We start from the raw sequence: 20,360 nt of genomic DNA, 5'->3' as shown, positions 1-20,360 counted from the left end.
CAAGACAGAAAGGAAAACAAGACCCCCTACATGTTGCCTATAAGAGACTTATTTCACATTAAAAGAACACACAGACTAAGAGGAAGGGAATGGAAAAGGTTATGCTTTGATGGACCTAGAAGGTATTGAAGTCAGACACAGAAAGATAAACACTATATGTTTTCACTTATATGCGGAATCTAAGGAATAAAAAGAACAAACTAATCAAAAAACAGACTCACAAATATAGCGGACAATTTGATGTCAGACAGAGGGGAGGGGGGTTTGGGAGCTGGGAGAATGGGGTGAAGGGTTAAAGAAGTACAAATTAGTAGCTGATGGATCGTCACAGGCATGGGGAGCACAGCATAGGGCATGCAGTTAGCATTAATACATTGGCTAGGTGGGGGGTCAGGGGAAGGAGAGTGTAATTGGGGGGATGATTTTATGAACTATATAAATATCTAACCAATATACTATCTACTTGAAACTAAAAGAATGAAGGAAAAAAGAATAGTAAAATCACTCTTAGTTCACCATCATCTCTTGCTTGAGTTACTGCAACAGCTTCCTGACAAGTCTTTCTACATTGTCTTGCTCCTATATTCTGCAGTCAGAGCCATCTTTCTGAAATGTGAATCTGATTTTGTCACTGTCCTATTCAGTACCTTTGAATGCTCACCACTGACCCCAGGATGAATTCTAAACACTTTATGGGACATACAGCCCTGTGGGCCCTGCTTACCATGTCAACTATATTTCTTTCCACTCTTCTTTTCCAATTCTTATTGGCCATGTTTTAAAATAGTAGTCTTCTGATTTGACAATTTAACCCCCAATTTTTACAGTTGTCTCCCTTATACTTACTTCGAGAACAATTTTTTTGTTCTTCTGTCTAGTTTTTCTAAAGCATTCAACTTGGTTCTCATGGAGATAGCGACTGTCTTTGCATTTATATTTCATTATCTTTGTACTCCTATCTAATAAAACCACAATAACAAGAACTACTAACAGAAGTAGATTAGGATTCAAGAGACTCAATAAGCACACAGTTCAGTTATGGGAACAGATGATGTGGGCATACAAAAGACTAGCCCACTAGCTATGAGAGCTCATTGTGCTGTAGGCCTTGGCCAGTGTGTTTTCTAGACAGAATAAGAATCCCCTGAGAGAGTCCTGGCATACTTTCATTATGCTCCAGCACCATGTTTTCTGTTACCTATGTGTCTTTCCTCTTCCTATCTCCTTATGGAGGGCCATTCTTCCCTCTCTTTGTGGTTGATTCTATATTCTGATATTAGCTTAGGTTTTACCCCTCCAGGAATCATCACTTATCACCTTAGACTAGGTTAGATGTTCCTCCTGTATTTTACAAAGCATCTTGCGCTTATCCTTTTCACGACTCATATCATACTATTAAAATGGCCTGTGTTGTTTTGCCCATTATAACATATGCTCTTCAGAACAAGTACTGGCACCTTTTCATCAGTTATTTTTCAATACAGTGTGTAGCTCTATATCTGCATGTGTATTCCAATTCCCTTCTCCCTTCTCTCTTTCCTTTAATAAAGATTTATTAAGTATGCACCAAATGCCAGCTATGCTGAGAGGCATTAGGGATATAGAACAAGATACAGTCTCTGGCCTTGTGGTATTTTTATTCCTGAGAGAAACAGACAGTGAGTTAGTAAAAAAGAAACATTTCAGAACAAAGAATATCACTAGGGATAAAGAAGATCATTTCATCACAACAAAGGTGTCAGTTCATCAAGAGAACATAGCAATTCTCAGTTTCAAAATACATGAAGACTGATAGATCTGCAAGGAGAAATAGACAAATCTACAATTATAGTCAGAGATTTCATTGACAGAACAAGCAAATAGAAAATCAACAAAGATATAGAAGACTTGAATAACACTGTCAGTCAACTTGACTTTATTGACATTTATAGAACATTCCATCCAACAACAATAAAACACATAATATTTTCAACATGGAACATTTGTAAAACAGACCATATTCTCAGCCATAAAACAAGACTCAATAAGTTTAAAATGATTGAAATCATGCAGAGTATATTCTCTGATCACAATGGAACTAAATAAAAAATCGATATCAGAAAGAAATCTAGAAAATCCCCAAATATTTGAAAACTAAGTAACATATTCCTGAATTACTGACAATCGAAGAAGAAATCAGAAGGGAAATTAGAAAGTATTTTGAACTGAATGAAAATGAAAATGCAACCTATCAAAATATATGGGATGTCACTGAAGTAGTAGTTGGAGGAAATTTATAGTGCAAAATTCCTATATGAGAAAAGAAGGTCTCAAATCAAAGACCGCAGTTCTACTTTAAGAAATTAAAAACAAGAAAATAAATGTAAAGTAAGCAGAATAAAAGAAATAATAAAGATCTGAGTAGAAAAAAATAAAATAGAAAACAAAAACAATAGTGAAAAATCACTGAAACAAGTTAGTTCTTTGGGATGAACAGTAAGATTGATAAACTTTTGGGAATGGTGGATATATTCACTATCTTGATTGTGGTGTTGGTTTCATGGGTATATACATCAGTTGAAATTGATCAAATTGTACACTTTAAACATGCAGTTTATTTTATACAAATTTTTTCTCCATAAAACTGAAATGAAAAAAAAAGATTTCAGTTAAGTTGTAAGTACATGTAGAAAATTAAAGCTGAGTAAACTGGTAAAGAATGATAGTCATATGTGTGTCGCTGTTTTCGATAGTATATTGAGAGAAGGCATTCTGAGGAAGTGAAATTTAAATAAGAGATCTAAATGAAGTTAGAAAGCTACATGATGGTCCTGATTTGAGAATGAGCTTGGCGTTGTGAGTTTCAGAAAAATGGCCAGTGCTGCTAAGGCACAATGAGCAAAGAGGAGAATAATAGAGATAAGTTGTGAGAAGTAGTTAGGGACCAGATTATATAGGACTTTTTATAGACCTAGTTAGGAATTTGGATTTTCTTTCTTTCTTTCTTTCTTTCTATCTATCTATCTATTTATCTATCTATCTATCTATCTATCTATCTATCTATCTATCTATCTATCTTTTAAAATATAATTATTTTTAATATCGCTTCCTCAGTGGTTATTTATTTATTAAATTGGAATTATATTCTTTATCTTCTTCACTCTTTCTCATATTCTTCAGTCCTGGCCTTTGAGAGAGACAAAAACTTAGTACAACTTTTCACATCTTCTTTTTCTTCAGCACCTACCTTAAGAAACTAGATCTGGAAATATATTTATCCTCTGGCACAGGAACCTTCAGGATGTTAAGCTTCTTCTCAAAGCCATGTGCCAAGCTGGCCTTCACCACATTGGCCTTGTAGTAAGCCCAATAGAAAGCAAGTGGAGTCTCAGGTAAGAGTAGCCAACCTGGAGATAAAGATCTCATTCTAGGATTTCAGGAAGTTAGCAGTGACCTTTAGATCTCAGGTTATGATCTCCCCAAAAGCTTCCCAGTCAATACCTTTTAGAGCACGTTTTCATCCAGCCATCCCGAGATCCTTTACCAAACCTAGTGGCCTACAATAGCAAGTAGATTTTATTTTTACTGTGCTGGGACGACATGGGAGACTTTTAAACCAGAAGAGAAGTATTCATATTTATTTTACATTTAATAAATATTGCTGTGGATACTGGGAGGGAAATTGACTCTAGGGACAAGAGGTAAAAGCAGGGAAAATTATTAGGATACTTATACAATAGTTTAAACAGAATGATTGTGGTTTGGAACTAGGATGGTATCAAAGATGGAGATTAGGTTCTTTTAAAAAGTGTTTAGATTCTAGTTATCATTTTAGAAGTAGACTTGTTTAAAGATGTGAGGTGTGAAGGCAAGAGAGGTTTCAAGGATGCAATACAAAGATAGGCTTTTGTCCTGAGCAATTGAATGAGTGGTGGTATTATTTAATGAGATGAGGCATATTAAGGTTTTAGTGGGGTGGGAAATAAGAGTTCTGATTTCACCATGTTAAGTTTGAAGTGCTAATTAGATATCCAAATGGCTATATTAAGGCAAATGGCTATACAAACATGAAACTCAAGAAGAAAGGTCCAGGCTGGAGGTATAAAATTGGGAACAGTGTACAGATGACATTTGAAAACCTTGGACTGGATGTGATCACCTAATATGATAGCCAACCTCCAAGATGGACCCAGAGATTTCCAGCTTCTGGTATTCACACTTGTGTAGTCCTCTCTCACATTGTACCAGAGTTGGTCTATGTGACCAATAGAATATGGCAGAAGTGATGTCACTTCCTAGATTAGGTTATAAAAGGTATTGCAAATTCCATCTTGACTTTCTCTTTTTGGATCACTTGCTCTTGGGAAAGCCACGTCATGACCAACTTTATGGAGAGGCCTTTATGATAAGGAACTGAATCTTCCTGTCAACAGCCAAATGAGTAAGCTTGGAAGCAGATATTTAAGCCCTTTTAGAGACTGCAAACTCAGCTGACAGCTTGACTGAAACCTCATAAGAGACTGTACCAGAACCACTCACTTAAGCCACTCCTGGATTCCTGACTCTCAGACACTGTGTGAGATAATAAATGTTCTTATTATTATTATTATTATTTTTTATGCCTACAGCACCTGGTCTTCCTAGGTGGTCTCCCATCCAAGTACTAACCAGGCCCAACCCTGCTTAGCTTCCGAGATTAGACATCGGGCTTGTTCAGGGTGGCATGGCCATAGACCATGAACTGTGGCTCCACTGCGGCGTGAACCCAGGACCTTCTGTGTGTAAAGCAGACATGCTAACCGCTACACTATGGAACCATGTCCAAATGCGTGTTTTTTTAAGCTCTTAAGTTTTAGGATAATTTGTTACACAGATATAGATAAGTAAAATACATAGGGAGTGAATTACATAAAGAAGAATACCGAGACCTGGAGTACTTCAATACATCGAGGTTAGGAAGGGGATGAGGACCTAGGAAATAAAGCTGAAAAGGAGGAAAATTAAGAGAATGTAGTTCATGGGAGCCAGATGAAGAAAATGCTTCAAGGAAGGAATAAAAACAATATCAAATGGTATTGCAAGGTTGGAAAATTTTGGACTGAGGATTGATGATTGATTTGCCAAAATTGAGATCTTTGAAGACTTTGGCAACAGGATTTTCAGTGGAGTATAGGGACAAGAGACTGATTGAAGGCAGAGACAGAATTTTGGAGGAGTTTTGCTCTAAAGGGGAGCCGAGAAAGGAGGGTATGGTAGTTGGAGGGAGATGTCTAGTGAAGACTTTAAATATGAGGATCTGTATATTTGGTTGCTGATGAAAATAATCCTACGGAAAGAGGAGTTGGTAATGTAAGACAGGATAATTTTATGAGCAGTATCTTTGAGGAGGCAAGAAGGAATGGGATCTAGTTCATAGGTGGAGGATTTGGCTTAGATAAGAAAGGAAGTGCATTGTTGTTAATAAGAGACAGATGGAGAATATAGGAATAGATATAGGAAATTGGTCAACTAACTGGGTAGTGGATAAATAAGGTGGTTCTCATTTAATTGTTTCTTTTCTTAGTGAAATAAGAAACGAGGTTGTCGGCTGAAAGTGAGAGGTGGGGAAGAAAATTGGAAGAGGTAGAGAAGAGGGGAAGATGTAGAATAGTATTTTTAGAAAGAATATGTTGAATGCATAAATGGAAGAGCTATATCTAGCCACTTAACCATAGTTTAAAATGTTAAAATGTTGCTTTTCTGGAAAAATGCATTCTTAGATACAATGAGGTTGCCCAGAACACATTATCACTCGTGTGTGTGTGTGTGTGTGTGTATGTGTGTGTGTGTGTGTGTGTGTGTGTGTGTGTGTGTAAAGGCATGAGTTAGTAATTTCTAGCTACAAGAAGCATGTTAACTGTCTTTGCTTGTATAAGGTAACCCCTTTAGGACTGTTAACTTTTAAGAATTTTGAATTAAGGAGCAAGAACAGTTGCTTTCCTGAACACAGTGGGAACAACTTCAAACTCAGAGTCCCTTGCTTCTTATTCCTGAATATGGGTTAATTTGATTATAAGTTGGGTGTTTATAAATCAAGAGCTACCTATATTTTAATATAATTTCTTTAAGTAATAAAATATAAAGAAAATTATGTCAAGTAAAATGAAAAGGATACTTTTGAAAAGAAAGTTCATCATTGCTTTGCATTATTTCTTAATATTCAGCAGATTTTATTATCTAGTTCTTAGTAAAGGGTAAGCATATGTGAAAGTGGAGAAGGAAAATCTGTACAGGAGAGAAAAAAGGAATTTAGCAACCACAGGTGAGATTTTATGACTGCCTTCAACACATGTTTCTGTGTTCTATGTTTAGCTGAATAATGATAGTTAAATTGTAAGTTTATTCATATATACCCTACCCTGATTGGGAGTGGTTGCCCAAATGGAGATATAACATAGAGACAAATTATATTCATGTATGCTTCTCTATAATAGTATTAAACTAAGTGCTGCATAAACATTAGTTCATTATGGAAACCAGCCCATTTACCGATAAGACTTTTTGAGGACTATTTGTTCTGATATTCTTGAGACTGATTTAGAGCCATTCTAAACTATCTGAAGCATCAAAACACTTTGAAAGGAGGCTATTGCTAATATAAATATCAAGTTACTACTTCTTACTAACAAAGATAAATGAAAAAAAAAAAAAAGACTCCATTAGTAGATAGTTGTAAAAGCTTAATCCTTTTAGAACCTTGAAAGGCAAAGCTGATGTCCCTGTTTTCAAAAAGATAAAAAGTTTATCTCAGGTAGCTAACATATTGAGGTTTACTGTATGCTAGTCACTATGCTAAGTACTTTGTGCACATTACCACTTTATCCTACAAGAGCCCTGTGAAATAGGTCATTATTCCTATTTATAGCTGAGGAAACTAAGGCTCAGAGGGGAAAACAACTTGCCCAAAAGTACTCAGGTAGAACCTGGTTTTAAAGCTGAGTCTGACTCCAAAGCTTTGTTTTTCTACCATACTAGCTTGTTCTCACTAAAAAACTGTCAGTGACTTTTATAATATTATAGGACACATATTTGTATGTGGTTGGGGTTGGAAAGAGGTGCTCCTGAGTCACCAGCATGGGCTCACTAAAACCAAGTCTGGCAATTTCTTTGTGGTTCTGGTGGATTGGTGAACTGACTTGTAGTAGCAGACCAACACTATTGCTTAGAGCAATTAGAAAAGCAGGAGAAAATAACATGTGTTTGAAGGCATTGGAAAGTACCAAGATAGCCAGGACTCGAGGGGCCAAGATCTCAGAGAGGAAAGTACAAAAAATGAGACTGACATTCTGAGCAGATTTCTACTTAATGCATTTACCAGCGGGTAAGAGGCACAATCTGAGAGGCAGAGAAACAGAACAGAAATTGGCTAGTAAGGGTTTAAGGAGCTATTGGCAATTTCATGGTGCTTGGGAAATACAAATTCAAGTGCATGGCCAACTGAAGTGGCAGGGTCTGGTAGAGAATTTGGCTTCCAGAAGAGTAGACCACATTATAGACTAGTCAGTCTTACAAAGACTGAATCCATCTTCTAATTAGCTAAATCTCTAATTAGATTAATGTGATATAATTCTATTCTAATTGCTTGCCAGAAGTTTAGAGAAATCCTTTCTGGAGGAAAATAGCCTCATCCAGAATCTCTGCAGTTTTTCATTCACGATGTTCACTATTCAATCAAAAAGTACCAAGCATAATAACAGACAGAAAAAAAGTCAATAAAAACAGATTCACAGATGATATAGATGTCAAGTTATCAAATTTGAACTTTAAAAATAACTGCAATCAATGATTAATATGTTCAAAAATAAATGGCAAGACAAGAATTTCACCAGGGAACTATAATATATAAAAATGAATCAAATGCAAAATAGACATGGAGATATAAAGTTAGGCATGAGGAAAATAGTTAACAGTGTTGTAATAAATATGTAAGGGGTAATAGGGGTACTAGATTTAGTGGGGTGATCACTTTGTGAGTTATACAGATCTCTAAATCACTATGCTGTACAATTGAAACTAATATATTATTATATGCCAACTATTATTGGAAAAAACTCATTGAACTGTACAATGTAAATATGAGCAACTAATTGTTTATTATATTTCAATAAAGCCAGGGGGAAAAAAGATGCAACAACAACAACAAATACACACACACACACACACACGCACGCACTTTTATATACATTCTCATATGTATTCTCTTATATACATATACATACATATATATGTATATATATATTATTGAAGCAGATCAAAGATTTAAGCAAATTAAAAAAAATGAATCAAATGGAAATTCTAGAACTGGAAAACATAATAAATTAAGAATGCAATAGGTGATTTTAATAGCAGATTACTCAAAGCTAAAGAGAGGCTTAGTGATCTGGAAGATAGGTCTATAGAAAATATCTAGACTGAAGCTTGGAGAGAAAAGGATAGAAAACATAGGGAGGAAAAAAAGCCCATAAAAGCTCCATGAGACACAGTAAAAAAGGTTTAACATACATACAAATGGAGTTCCAGAATAAGGCAGAAACAATATTTGAACAAATTAGTGGCTGAACAATATGTATGAAAGATTTAAACTTAAGAAGCTCTATGAACCCAAGCAGGATAAATTCAAAGATAAACGTACATCATAAAAAAACTGCCCCAAATCAAAAACAGATTAAAGCAGCCAAAAAGGGTATGATCTTTAAAGAACAGTAAAATAGAAACTAACTTTTCAACAAAAATGGTGGAATCCAGAAGACAATGGAAAGTTACCATATAGTGCTGAAAGAAAACATCTGCCAACATAGAATTTTATAGTATGTGAAAATATCTTTCAGAAATAAAGGCAAAATAAAGATATTTCCAAGCAAATAAAAAATTAATAGAATTTGTTGCCAGCAGACTTGCATTTAAAAAACACAAAAAAGGCAGAGGATTGGTTATGTCCTTGACGACATCATGGAATATATGAAAAAATAAATAACAATGGAAAAGGTAAATATGTGGGTAAATCTAAATAAATATTGACTATAAAATAATAATGTCTTGTGGGTTTAATATATGAGAAAAAAGTTAAAACAACAATAGTAGAAAAGGCTAGGAGAAGCTATATGGAGTTAAAGTGTTCAAAAGTCTAGGGAGTGGTAAAAGTAATTTATATCATACTCTAATTAAAGTCAATGATGTATGTCATAACCTGTAGGTTAACTACTAAAAGGATAGTAGCTAAATACATCACCAACAAGCTAATAGAGGGGAAAATGGAATAATAAAATATATGCAGAAGCAAGCAAGAAAGGAGAGAAAAATAGCATAGAGAAAAATGAGACAAATGGAAAATTAAATAGTAAGATGATAAATTTAAACACGAATATATCAATCATTACATTAAATGTGAATAGACTAAAAAATTCAACTAAAAGATAATGATTGTCAGATTGGGTTAAAGAAAAATAATTATATGCTGCTTTGAAGAAATACATCTTACATTAAGGACACAAAATAGAAAGTAAAAATAGGAGAGAAGATGTATCATGCAAACATTAACCTAAAGAAACTGATGTAGCTATACTAATATTAGATAAAGAAGATTTTATGGCAAGAAACATTACTAGAGGTAAAAAGAATTATTTTATGATGATAAAAAGATGAGTTCACTCAGAAGATAGAGTAATTTTATGTACAAATGCATCTAACTAAATAGCTTCAAAATATATAAACCCCAGATGGCATAACTAAAAGTTGAAGTAGACAAATTCAGTCATAGAGGGAGATTTTTAACATACCTCTCTTAGTCACTGGTATAACTAACAGACCGAAAAATCAATAAGGATATAGAAGATTTGAACAAACCATTAACAGTTAACCTAAGTGTATATATAATGCTACACCCATAAAAGTTAGTATGCACTTTCTTTTCAAGTGTACATGGAGCATTTACCAAAATTGACCATATGATGGACCATATAGCAAGTCACAACACATTTTAAATGATTGAAATACAGAGTATTTTCTATGACCACAGTAGAAATTAGCTAGAAATAAATTATAAAAATATAAAAAGAAAGCTGAAAAATAATTGGAAATTGAACACTGTACATTTTTAAGTGGTCTCAATTAAAGAAGAAATCTCAGTTGAAATTAGACTATTTTGAACTGAATGATTTTGAAAAAAACAACATATCAAAACTTATGCAATGCAGCTAAAGTCATACTCAGAGGAAAATTTATTGCCTTAGATCGATATATTAGTAAAGAAAGTCTGAAAATCAGTGATCTAGGTGTCATTAGAAAGAGAAAAAGCAATTATCCCCAGAAAAGTTTGAAGAATTGTATATCGTATTGTGAAGTTCAGAAACCAATGAAATAGAAAATAAGAATATAATAATCAGCAAAACCGAAAGTTGGTTTTTCAAAGAATATAATGAAATTAAGAAATCTCTGGCAAAATATGCAAGATAAAAAAGAGAAGGTACAAATGACCAATATCAGGAATGAAAAAGGAGACATCACTATAGTTCCTACAGTAACTAAAATATATTATAAACAACTTTATGCCAAAAATTTGGAAAATTTAGGTGAAATGGACAAATTCCTAGAAAAACACAACTTACCTAAACTGGTAAAGAAAAGATAGCAAATATGAATAGTGTTTTATCTGTGAAAGAAATTACATATGTAATCAGGAAATGAAATTTAAATTTTGAATCTGTTATAAAAAAAAATCTTCTCTCAAGAATACTCAGGCTGAGATGGCTTCACAGTGAGTGGAGTTTCCCAACTCTTTGAGGAAGAAATAACACTAATCGTATAAAACATCTCAAAGAATAGAAGAAGGGAAAAATACTTCCCAATTTATTTTATGAGTTTAGCAGTCTTGGCCTACTGTGGAATTCCCCTTGGCTATTATAATATCTTAGAACTAAAGATCATCTCATACCTTTAGTGTGTTAATGGTTCTTAAATGTTTAACACATGTTGGATTTTGTTTATCCTCTTTACTCAATTCAGCAGACAGTCTTAGTGGCACAAAATTATCCAATGATACAAAATTATTCCCCTTCATATGTACACTGAGCGGCTAGCATAGAACAGTATTCTAGGAAAGAAAGATTTTTGCTGACAGGATAGCTTCTTCCACCTACTCTAGAAACTGATAATAGTAAGATTTAATTTAATTTGCTTGTTTGTTTTTTCCTGCAGACTCCATTAATAATATACCTCTTTCATTTCCTGATTGACTATGCTGAATTGGTATTTATGGTAAGCAATCTTGCACATAAAATCAATATGTATATATTTTAAATTTTATTGTCTTGTCTTGTTTTTAATAAAAAAAATCTTTTAGAAGCTCAGGAGTTTCTCAGAATATAAAAGCAAAAACCTATCTTTAATTTGAATTCATGGAACTATGATAATACAGTTGTCCCTAGAGCAATGTAGGGTTAGGGGTGCCCCTCCACCAGTGTAGATGAAAATCCTCGTATAACTTTTGACTCCTCAAAAACTTAAGTTGTTCCTTAGTATCCAGGAGGATTGGTTCTAGAAACCTCCTTGTAAATACCAAAAAAATCCATGGATGCTCAAGTCTCCTATATAAAATGGTGTAATCAGTGCATACAGTCGGTCCTCCACCAATCCTGGGTGGAAAATAGTACGGGTATTTATTGAAAAATATCTGCGTATAAGTGGACCTACATAGTTCAAACCAATTGTTCAAGGGTCAACCATATTATGGAAGGGTAAGGAGTAGTTTCTGATGTCTGACCAGTTCCAATTTCTTATACTTTTAAAATTTGATTTCTGGACTACATAGCCTTCAATTTTCTAGATCTGAGATCCTATGATTGGCTTTAATTGTGATGCCAGTGTAGAAAGCATCCTCTATTTCCTAAGCATTCTGCAAGAGATTCCGCGATGAGAACATAGATCTGATGAGACTTTCAGGAATAAGAACTTTCCAAATTGAGATGACAGGGCTATGTTTTGAGAGCATAGTAATTCAAAACATTTGCCTAATCTAGGATTGAAAATCTGGGTCATGTAGGAGGTCCACTGAGGTCTTCCTTAATAATTATAATGGCTGCTGTTTTTTTGAAGACTTACGTGTACTAAGCACTTAACATACGCCTTCAAGGAGTGGGTATTATTCCCACTTTACAGAAAACTTAAGTAATTTGCAATTACAGAGCAACTTTTTTCCAGTCAGACCTTCCTGAAAAGGTTTTATCTTTCGGTAGTCAAAGTGAGGGCTGAGGTTCTGCCTTACTGTAAAAGTTCCATACTGGATAGTCCACCACCATCCAGAAACTTCAGACCCTGGCAGCATTCTGTTACTCTTACACTAGGTTCATTTCCTGTTATTTCTCTTTCTCTTGACAGATAACTGATGCACTCACTGCCATTGCCCTGTATTTTGCAATCCAGGACTTCAATAAAGTTGTGGTGAGTAGTCAGTGGGAAGGACAAAACTGGTGAAATTTGGTAGCCTACTGGTCTTTGTTGTACAAAGAATCAAAGGTCATGTACTTAAGGATCCAACTGTTTTAAAATACTAAGAAGTGGGAGTGAAGCTTCTGGCTTCTTCAGCCAGCCCTGGAATGGCCAAACCCAAACCAACAAGATAGCTTTACTAATAGATACAGAAAGGTCAGCTTAATCTTTGTAGCTTAATATCCACTTACTGGTGCCAGTTCAGACTTTCTGGAACAAATGGAACTGAACTACAATTCTGTTAATGAGGGCCCTTAAAAATCTTCCATTCCTTTCATCAGTTTTTCTTTACGAAGGAAAATGAATACAGCTTTTAACTCACTGTGTTGTGCCTGTCTTGGGTAAAATTGGATTCTCAATGTAGTTTTTGTTTTCCTACAGAGAGCAGTCTTAGTTGGAAAATTTGCCTTGTACTAAATGCTTGTTGAAAGTATTGATGTAAACTTTGGTCCTAATCCGTATATAATAGCCAAGGGGAATTGTATAGCAGGACCATTCTCATCTGAGAGAGTTAACAGATTAACCATGTGTACTCTCAATGTAGTTATTTTAAAAATTGGCTGCAGTCTTCCTTCATTGGCTGGAAGCCACTGAGAAGATTTAGACTGGGATGAGAGAAGGTTCCATCCCATTGGTGTTATCTGTTTGTGGTTCATTTTCACTTGTGTTACCAAGTAATAGAACCAGAAATAGAAATCTGCCTTTCTGTGGCACTGGTCATCAGTTAATGAGTAAAGCTGATGAATTCTAGAATTTTAGACCTCAAGAAGACTTTTTAAATATATAAACTGAGAGTTCTTAACTTGGAGTTCATTATTAGGCTTAACAAATCTATAAAAACCTTGAGATGGTATGAAAAATTGTATGTGTATGTGCACATGTCTTTTTTTTTTTTCATGTAGAGAGTCCATGGTTGTTAATCAGTGCTCAGAGTCTTTGATTCCTCTTCTAAATGATTAAGAACTACATTTTAGAGACTCAGTATCACCAAGACCAGGGAGTATACATCTTAAACTAATGGAGCATTTGTGACAATGCGGATGAACCTTGAAGGCATTATGCTAAGTGAAATAAGTCAAACAGGGGAGGATAAATACTATATGATGATCTCGCTTATATGTGGAATCTAAAAAAGTCAAGCTCATAGAAACGGGGAGTAGATTGGTGGTTGCTGGGGCCTGTGGGTGGGGGAAATGTTGGTCAAAGTGTACAAACTCTTAGTTATAAAATGAGTAAGTTCTAGGGATCTAGTATAAAGCATAGAGACTCTAGTAAACGATATTGTATTATACACTAAGAGAGTAGATCTTCAGTGCTCTCACCACACACAAAAAGAAGGTAATTATGTTAGGTAATGGATGTGTTAGCTAAACTTATTGTGGTAATCATTTTGCAATATATGCATATATCAAATTATCACATCGTACACCTTAAATTTACACAATGTTGGATGTCAGTTATATTTCAAGAGAGCTGGAAATGAAAATGTTGGGGACTGAGGTGAAATGCTTTGACAGGATTCACTGGAAGGCAAGAGATGAAATAACTGGGCGTGAGGCTCATAAGCAGATGAATTCAAAGATAAATTAGCAGTGGTTCTTTTCTTCTCCAAGATAGATTGTATATGTAAACCACAGTCTTTGTTCTTTGAAGTTATATGCTAAAATATAGGGATGAAGAGTCATTACATCTATAACTTAAAATTTAGTGGTGAAGGGTCATGATATCTATAACTTACTTTCAAATGGCTCAGTGAAAAAAATTGTGCGTGTTTGTGTAGAGATAAGGGAAATGTGGCAAAATGTTGACAATTGGTGGATCTAGGTGTTTTATTGAATTAGTCTTTCAATTTTCTGTAGTTTGAAATTTTTTGGTGTAACACGCTAGAGAAAAAAATAGGTCCGTGTCTATACCCACCAATGTGTGTGTGTGTATGTATGTATATATGGTATATATAGGATATATATGAATATCTTAGAGAGAATTGGTAGCTTTCATTTAAGAACATAGCCAGATCTTTTCAACCAAAATATAAAACTGAGATGTGTTTTAATGTAAGTTGATTAGAGATGCTAACATTATGCATATTCATTTTTTTTCTGTTCAACTATCATAAAAACACCATACATATACTCCAATTAAAACAATTTTTAATGGGGGAGAAGTTTATGGGAAGTCATGAAACTTGGTTTCAGTTAGTTTCCTAATAACAAAGTCAGGCTCTAGGGTCAATAGGAGAGACATTAGAGAGACATCCTTTAATATGGAACACCAATAATTTTAATTCATTTCTTAGTTATTCTGAGTTTATATGGAAACATATAGAGACTTTTGTTTTTTTCTTTGTGTGATTTAAAGAGGGAGAGAGAAAACCAAATGAGTTGTCAGTACCCTCTTTTTGGTACACCAAGACATTATATTATCACTAATACTGAGTTAAAATTTAGAATAGTTTTGTTTATCAGAATTTAGCCTATTGGAACATTTGGTTTCTTGGTCAGAATAAGAATTTTATTTATACTGTGTCAAAAATTAACTCATTCTGGTAATGAAGCTGTGTCTAAACCGAAATGCATCCTGGAAAACTATGGTACAGAGAGGGAGTCTCCAACCTCACCCTATCTCTGTTAGACTGTGAAATGTGCATACTGATTGATTGTGACTATTTGATTCTCATGACATTTTATATCCACCTCATTTGACAAAAGCAATGTTAGTCTAGTCTGTCCCTTAAGAATTCATGTGAGAAAGCTGCAGGTGGTTTGGTGGAGATAAAAACCTGTATCCCCTTAATGTGATTAGAGGACTGTGAATGTGAAGGATAGGCTCCTGAATTTAGAGTGTGCTGAGGCTAACAGTTGGAGATGCAGTAGAAGTGGAGTATTAACTTCCTTACCCCCCGAATCCCCTGCCATAGATTTTGAGGGATGCAAAAGTGTGTAGACATAGCTCTTCAATGATTAGAAAAAAAGCTCTTTATTTGAAGTAGGAAAATTATGTCCTTGCAAAATCAAATCTTGCAAGTGACAAGTAAAGAAAGGGCTACATGGGAGAGTGGGCAAAAGGGAAAGAAATTTCAGAAATTTCTACTGAAATGTAACACACATATGAAAAACAGTATAAGCATCTGTGTACAAACTTATTAATGATCAGAAAGGTAACACATCCAGGTAATTACCCTTTAGGTCACTTTTAACCTCTCCTTTGATAGCTTTAAATTTCATCATTGTCAAGGCTGCTGAATATATCTAGAAATATTTACCTTTGGATTTTAAATTGTACTCTTTAACCTCTTTTATTTTTGTACTTCTGTTTTCTTGCTCTGTGTGTGTGTGTTTAATTTTCCTTAGATTTCCTGTCTCTAACTGGATGCAGTGGGGATTTTTAAAGGGGATTTTGTCTTTGCTTAGGGGAGCTGAATCAATATTGAGCTGATGAGGCCAGGTATAATGGCAGCTGTGCTGGTGGTACTGAGGGAGACAAAAAGAGAGGTAGCAGAGAATCTGAGGACTACTGACTGGCCTGACTGCCCTTCTTTCCTGGAAACTCTCCTTTTGTAAAATCTTTAAAGTATTTTGGAAGATGGGAGTTACAAGGAAGTACTTTTCTTTCATTGTTGGGATAGTGTCACCTTTGCCCAGGGTCTCTACATCCCTGTTTAGCTGCCTCCATCTCTGACTGTAGCACTGCAGACTAGCTTCCAACCTGGGGAATTGAAGCATTCTCCCACCCTGCCCCCCACTCTGTCTCTCTGGCTGCTCCTAGATGAACACTTTTTTTTAACAGCCTTTTTTATGGGATCTCTTACCCTCCATGTGACCGTCTTTTTGCAATAGAACTCCAGAACCCTTAGCTAGTGGGGCCTTTGTCCTTCAACCACTGCTGCTGTCACTGTCCTCACTGAAAGCTTTGTTTACTGAGCCAGCCACCTTCTCTCTGATAAAATCACCTTAGTTTATATTTTGCCCTTTTAATTAAACAAACCCAGCTGTAAATGGCAGCATAAATCTTACTGATGATAATTTTCACCACTTAACTTGGACTCTCAGAGATGATCAAAGGGAGGTTTTTAAAATTTGTTCAGGTTTTCTGATTAAGCCTATACCTAAAGCTATGCAAGAAATCTGGAGTTACCTATATTCCTATGACGACCCCATAATTTTCTCTTGAACTGAAAGATGGCTCTTTAAATTTTTTTAATTAAAAAATTTTAATTACTAAATATCTAAGATATGCAAAAGTACATAAAGAATAATACATACTGTGAACCTCTATCAGTTTAAAAAAGAAAACATTACACATAAAGTTGCATCTCTCTGATACTTTTATCTCCTTATTCCTCCTCTCACCAGTTACCACTGTTCTGACTTTAGTATTTATCATTCTCACACATGGCCTTAACTTTTACTTCTTTTGTGAATATCTCTAAATAACATCTACTATTATTTTATATGCTTTTAACTTTATGTAAATGGTACAATGCAGTATATATTCTGTTGATATCTGCTTTTTTCATCATTAAATCTTTAATCACACACAGATAGTTAAGTGCTAGCTACTTTGTCTTCTCCAAATTACTCTGTTTTATAATAGGTTGCAGAATTGATTTTATACTGTCTAAATAAGAATCTCTGATCATGAAATCAGCAGGGCTACCCATTTTGGGTTCAGAGGCTTTTTCTATCTATAATCTGACCCATGTTTGCTTATAGAGTTGCCTAATTTTTTTTTTTTTTTCATTCTGGAACATACCCATGAACTTGTTGGAACACACCAGGGGAAGGCAAGAGCTTCCCACCCCCATCTCATTTCCTAGATAGGTAAATCTAGCTCCCAGCCACACCCTGCCCTCCTCCTCTTCATCATGGCCATTCCTCACTTCCACTGTGAACTCAAAAACTTGAAACAGGAGAACTCAGAAGAAAATCCAGGATCCTGTGACATTTAGGGGATCATTTCACTTTGCTCTTAGGACTTTGGAGTCCTTAGGCCACTGATAATAACTCTTCAAAATGGCTAAGAACTTTGCTTTGCCACTCAGATCAGTCATGTAGCCATTCAACAGATATTTATTGTTTGTTCACTGTGCTATTGGCAAATCAACATGGTCCCTGCCTTCACGGAACTCATAGTCTAGTGAGGGAAACACATATCAGTCAGTCACATAAGTAAATTTGAAAGTTATGCCGTGAATAATGCTATGAAAGAATGTGTATAATAGGAAGATTTTACCTATTCGGGGTGGAGGGTGAGTGTGTCTTCCTGAGGAAGTGATGATTTAACTGAGATCTAAAGACTGTGTGGGAGTTAACTAAGTTCCAGGTTCAATGTAAAGTCCTGGGAACAGGAGGGGCATGGCATGTTCATGGTGCTTGAACTCAGACATGAGAGCTGGGGGAAGTGGGTGTAAGATGAGCCTGAAGAGGTGGGACCATGTGGGTCATGGAAAGACTTTTTGTCTTTATCCTAAAAGCAACAGAAAGTAATTCGTTTCATGTGTTTTTCATTTCTTTTCCAGTTTAAAAAACAGAAACTCCTCCTAGAACTAGACCAGTATGCCCCAGATGTGACCGAACTCATCCGAACCCCCATGGAAATGCGTTACATCCCTCTGAAAGTGGCCCTGTTGTAAGTATTTTCTGACAAAATAGGGCTCAGTGCCAGCTAATGCGAGGAAAATCTGATGAGACTTTCTCATGTTGTTTGTTGTATTTTTGGAGATTTGCAGTCTTAGTCATCAAGTATTTGCTGTAGTTCTGTTGCACAACTGGGGTTCTGGCCAGAAAAAGAAACAGAGCCATTCTGTCTCTGTTGGGACAAAGCCTCAGATAGGGAAGTTTACAATCAACCCTTACAAATGCTTTTTCACTCGATGCTGATCTGGACTCCAGCCTTCTTGTAGCCAGTGTTTGTTTCTTAAAAAAAAAAAAAAAGATATCTTCAATTGTGATATATGGATTGAATAAAATTCTGATCTTTATGTGGCTGTTGTTTTGAGCAGCTCCTATGCTTCACGTACAATATAATCTCCCATTTGTCATTCAGAAAACAAGTGCCAAACAGACCCATCCCAGATGGGTGACAAATGTAGAAGAGTGGAACTTATTGAGGCTCTATGAAAGAATTTTCTAGGAGTACTGAGTGCTGCCAATAAGTTTAATTCTTTCAGGTTATTCTCGTTTATATTCCTGAGATAGGCAAATGTGAATAGTTATTCAGTCAACTAATAGTCATTGAATATTAATAATATGCTAGTTCTAGGGATACTCTGTAAACAAGACAGACAAGTTTCCTCATGGAAAAACATGACCTTAGAACTTTGGAATTACAAGAGGCTTTACGAGGACAGTTTTTTTAACCCTCTGCCTTGTCTGTGAATCTCCTATTCAGTATTCCAGATAGTTGGCTGTGTAACTGCTTTTTGAACATCACCTGCTGTTTAGAAATAGCTTCCCCTCGCCCCTGACCAGACAGCCTTGAGGTATCAGTTCACATTTATGTATTTTGGAAAAATTCATGAGAACTACTTAATAGAACTAGAGTTTTAGCAACATTATGAATCCCTTATGGACTAATATGTCTCCTGAGGGTAGTTTTGTAACAGCAGCAGCCATTTCTTTAAAAGTTGTGTAACAAGCCTATCTGTAATTGCTGAAAAAAAACACCAACAATTTTTAGGCCTTTGACTTTAGAACTACTAATCTTACAGCCCTGGGAGGTATTGGATTTAATGTCTTTTTGTGTGTGTGTGAATAATAATTATAATCTCTCCCTGAGACAGTGGTATGTTTCTTCCTATCTGATAATCAGAATTATGTAACTGGTCTCCCTTTTCACTTTGTCTTCCAGGAAACTCAGAGCCACATTTGAAGCTGATTATTACAATGCTGTAGAAGACTCATTGGTCTTCTTTCCCTGGCCTTTACTTTCTCCTTTTATTTATGTTTTCCTTGGTCTTGATTTTTTATTTCTATTTTTACTTTACTATTATTTTTTTATTATCTGTTCTTATTTGAGCTGCCTCAAATCTTTTGTGGAAGCAAGATAGAAATAAATAATAATAATACATTATGACTATATACGATTTCCTTACTCACCACATTTCAGATTTATTTTTTTCAGTTCATTCTTTTCTACTACGTGTTTTAACTTAATTCCTTCCCAGTGGAAGTTCAAGATGTCCTCTGAAGTTCAATGGTACCTAGCTTGTTGGAGTCAGCAGATATGATTTCTTCCTTGGGATCTGGCTGGGTGGACTCTGCCTGACTACCAAATGGGCTAAATCTAAGCTCCTCTGAGCTATTGAATGGGGGTAGCCTGTGTCAGAGATTAGGTTCCTTAGGAAAAAGTTCTTTTCTGATTTTCAGAGACAGGTGTAGCCATTCCTAAGGTATATATGGCTTTGGAGAAATTAGTAAAATTTTATCATTTTGAAGTCTAAAATAGTAGAAAGAACTTAGGCTTTCTAGCCAGAAAGATCTAGTTTTGAATGTATTTATTATCTTGTGAAAACTTGGGCAAGGTACTTAAGCACTGAGTCTCAGTTTCCTCATCTGCAAAACAGGCATAATATTACTACTAGTTTAGAGCATCTCTGTAATGATTAAATAAGATAGTTTTCTATATATTACATAGATCAGAATAAGGAATGTTCAGTGCCTTTTCTCCTCTGGCCCTAACCCCACTCCATTCTCTTTTACTTAGGAGGACTCATTTCTAAGAAGCTGACTTCCCTCGAATATGTTTTTAGTAAATCTCCTGAACTTCCTGCCTGTAGTGGCCAGGATTCCCTGGTCCTTTGACCAGGATTACTAATGCCAAATATGTATGTTTTTCCCCAGCTATCTCTTAAATCCCTA

General features: G+C 35.3%; 1 protein-coding gene and 1 pseudogene across 1 annotated transcript in view; one reads left to right on the top strand and one right to left on the bottom strand.

Annotated features, from left to right (window-relative positions):
• PIGU (phosphatidylinositol glycan anchor biosynthesis class U) overlaps window positions 1-20,360 on the top strand; it is an 83,432-nt gene that overhangs the window by 11,419 nt on the left and 51,653 nt on the right. Inside the window, exons 3-6 of the mRNA XM_025039809.1 lie at window positions 11,212-11,271; window positions 12,391-12,453; window positions 18,020-18,129; window positions 20,343-20,360. The exon at window positions 20,343-20,360 is cut by the window's right edge and continues 83 nt beyond it. Of these exons, the coding sequence (XP_024895577.1) occupies window positions 11,212-11,271; window positions 12,391-12,453; window positions 18,020-18,129; window positions 20,343-20,360 (251 nt within the window). The remainder of the gene's footprint in view (window positions 1-11,211; window positions 11,272-12,390; window positions 12,454-18,019; window positions 18,130-20,342) is intronic.
• Window positions 4,599-4,714, bottom strand: LOC112471100 (annotated as a pseudogene).

This window comes from Pteropus alecto, unplaced genomic scaffold, assembly GCF_000325575.1.
Source record: "Pteropus alecto unplaced genomic scaffold, ASM32557v1 scaffold45, whole genome shotgun sequence".
NCBI lineage: Eukaryota > Metazoa > Chordata > Mammalia > Chiroptera > Pteropodidae > Pteropus > Pteropus alecto.
The sequence above is the reverse complement of the archived record's forward strand: the minus strand, read 5'-3'. Positions and strand labels throughout refer to the sequence as shown.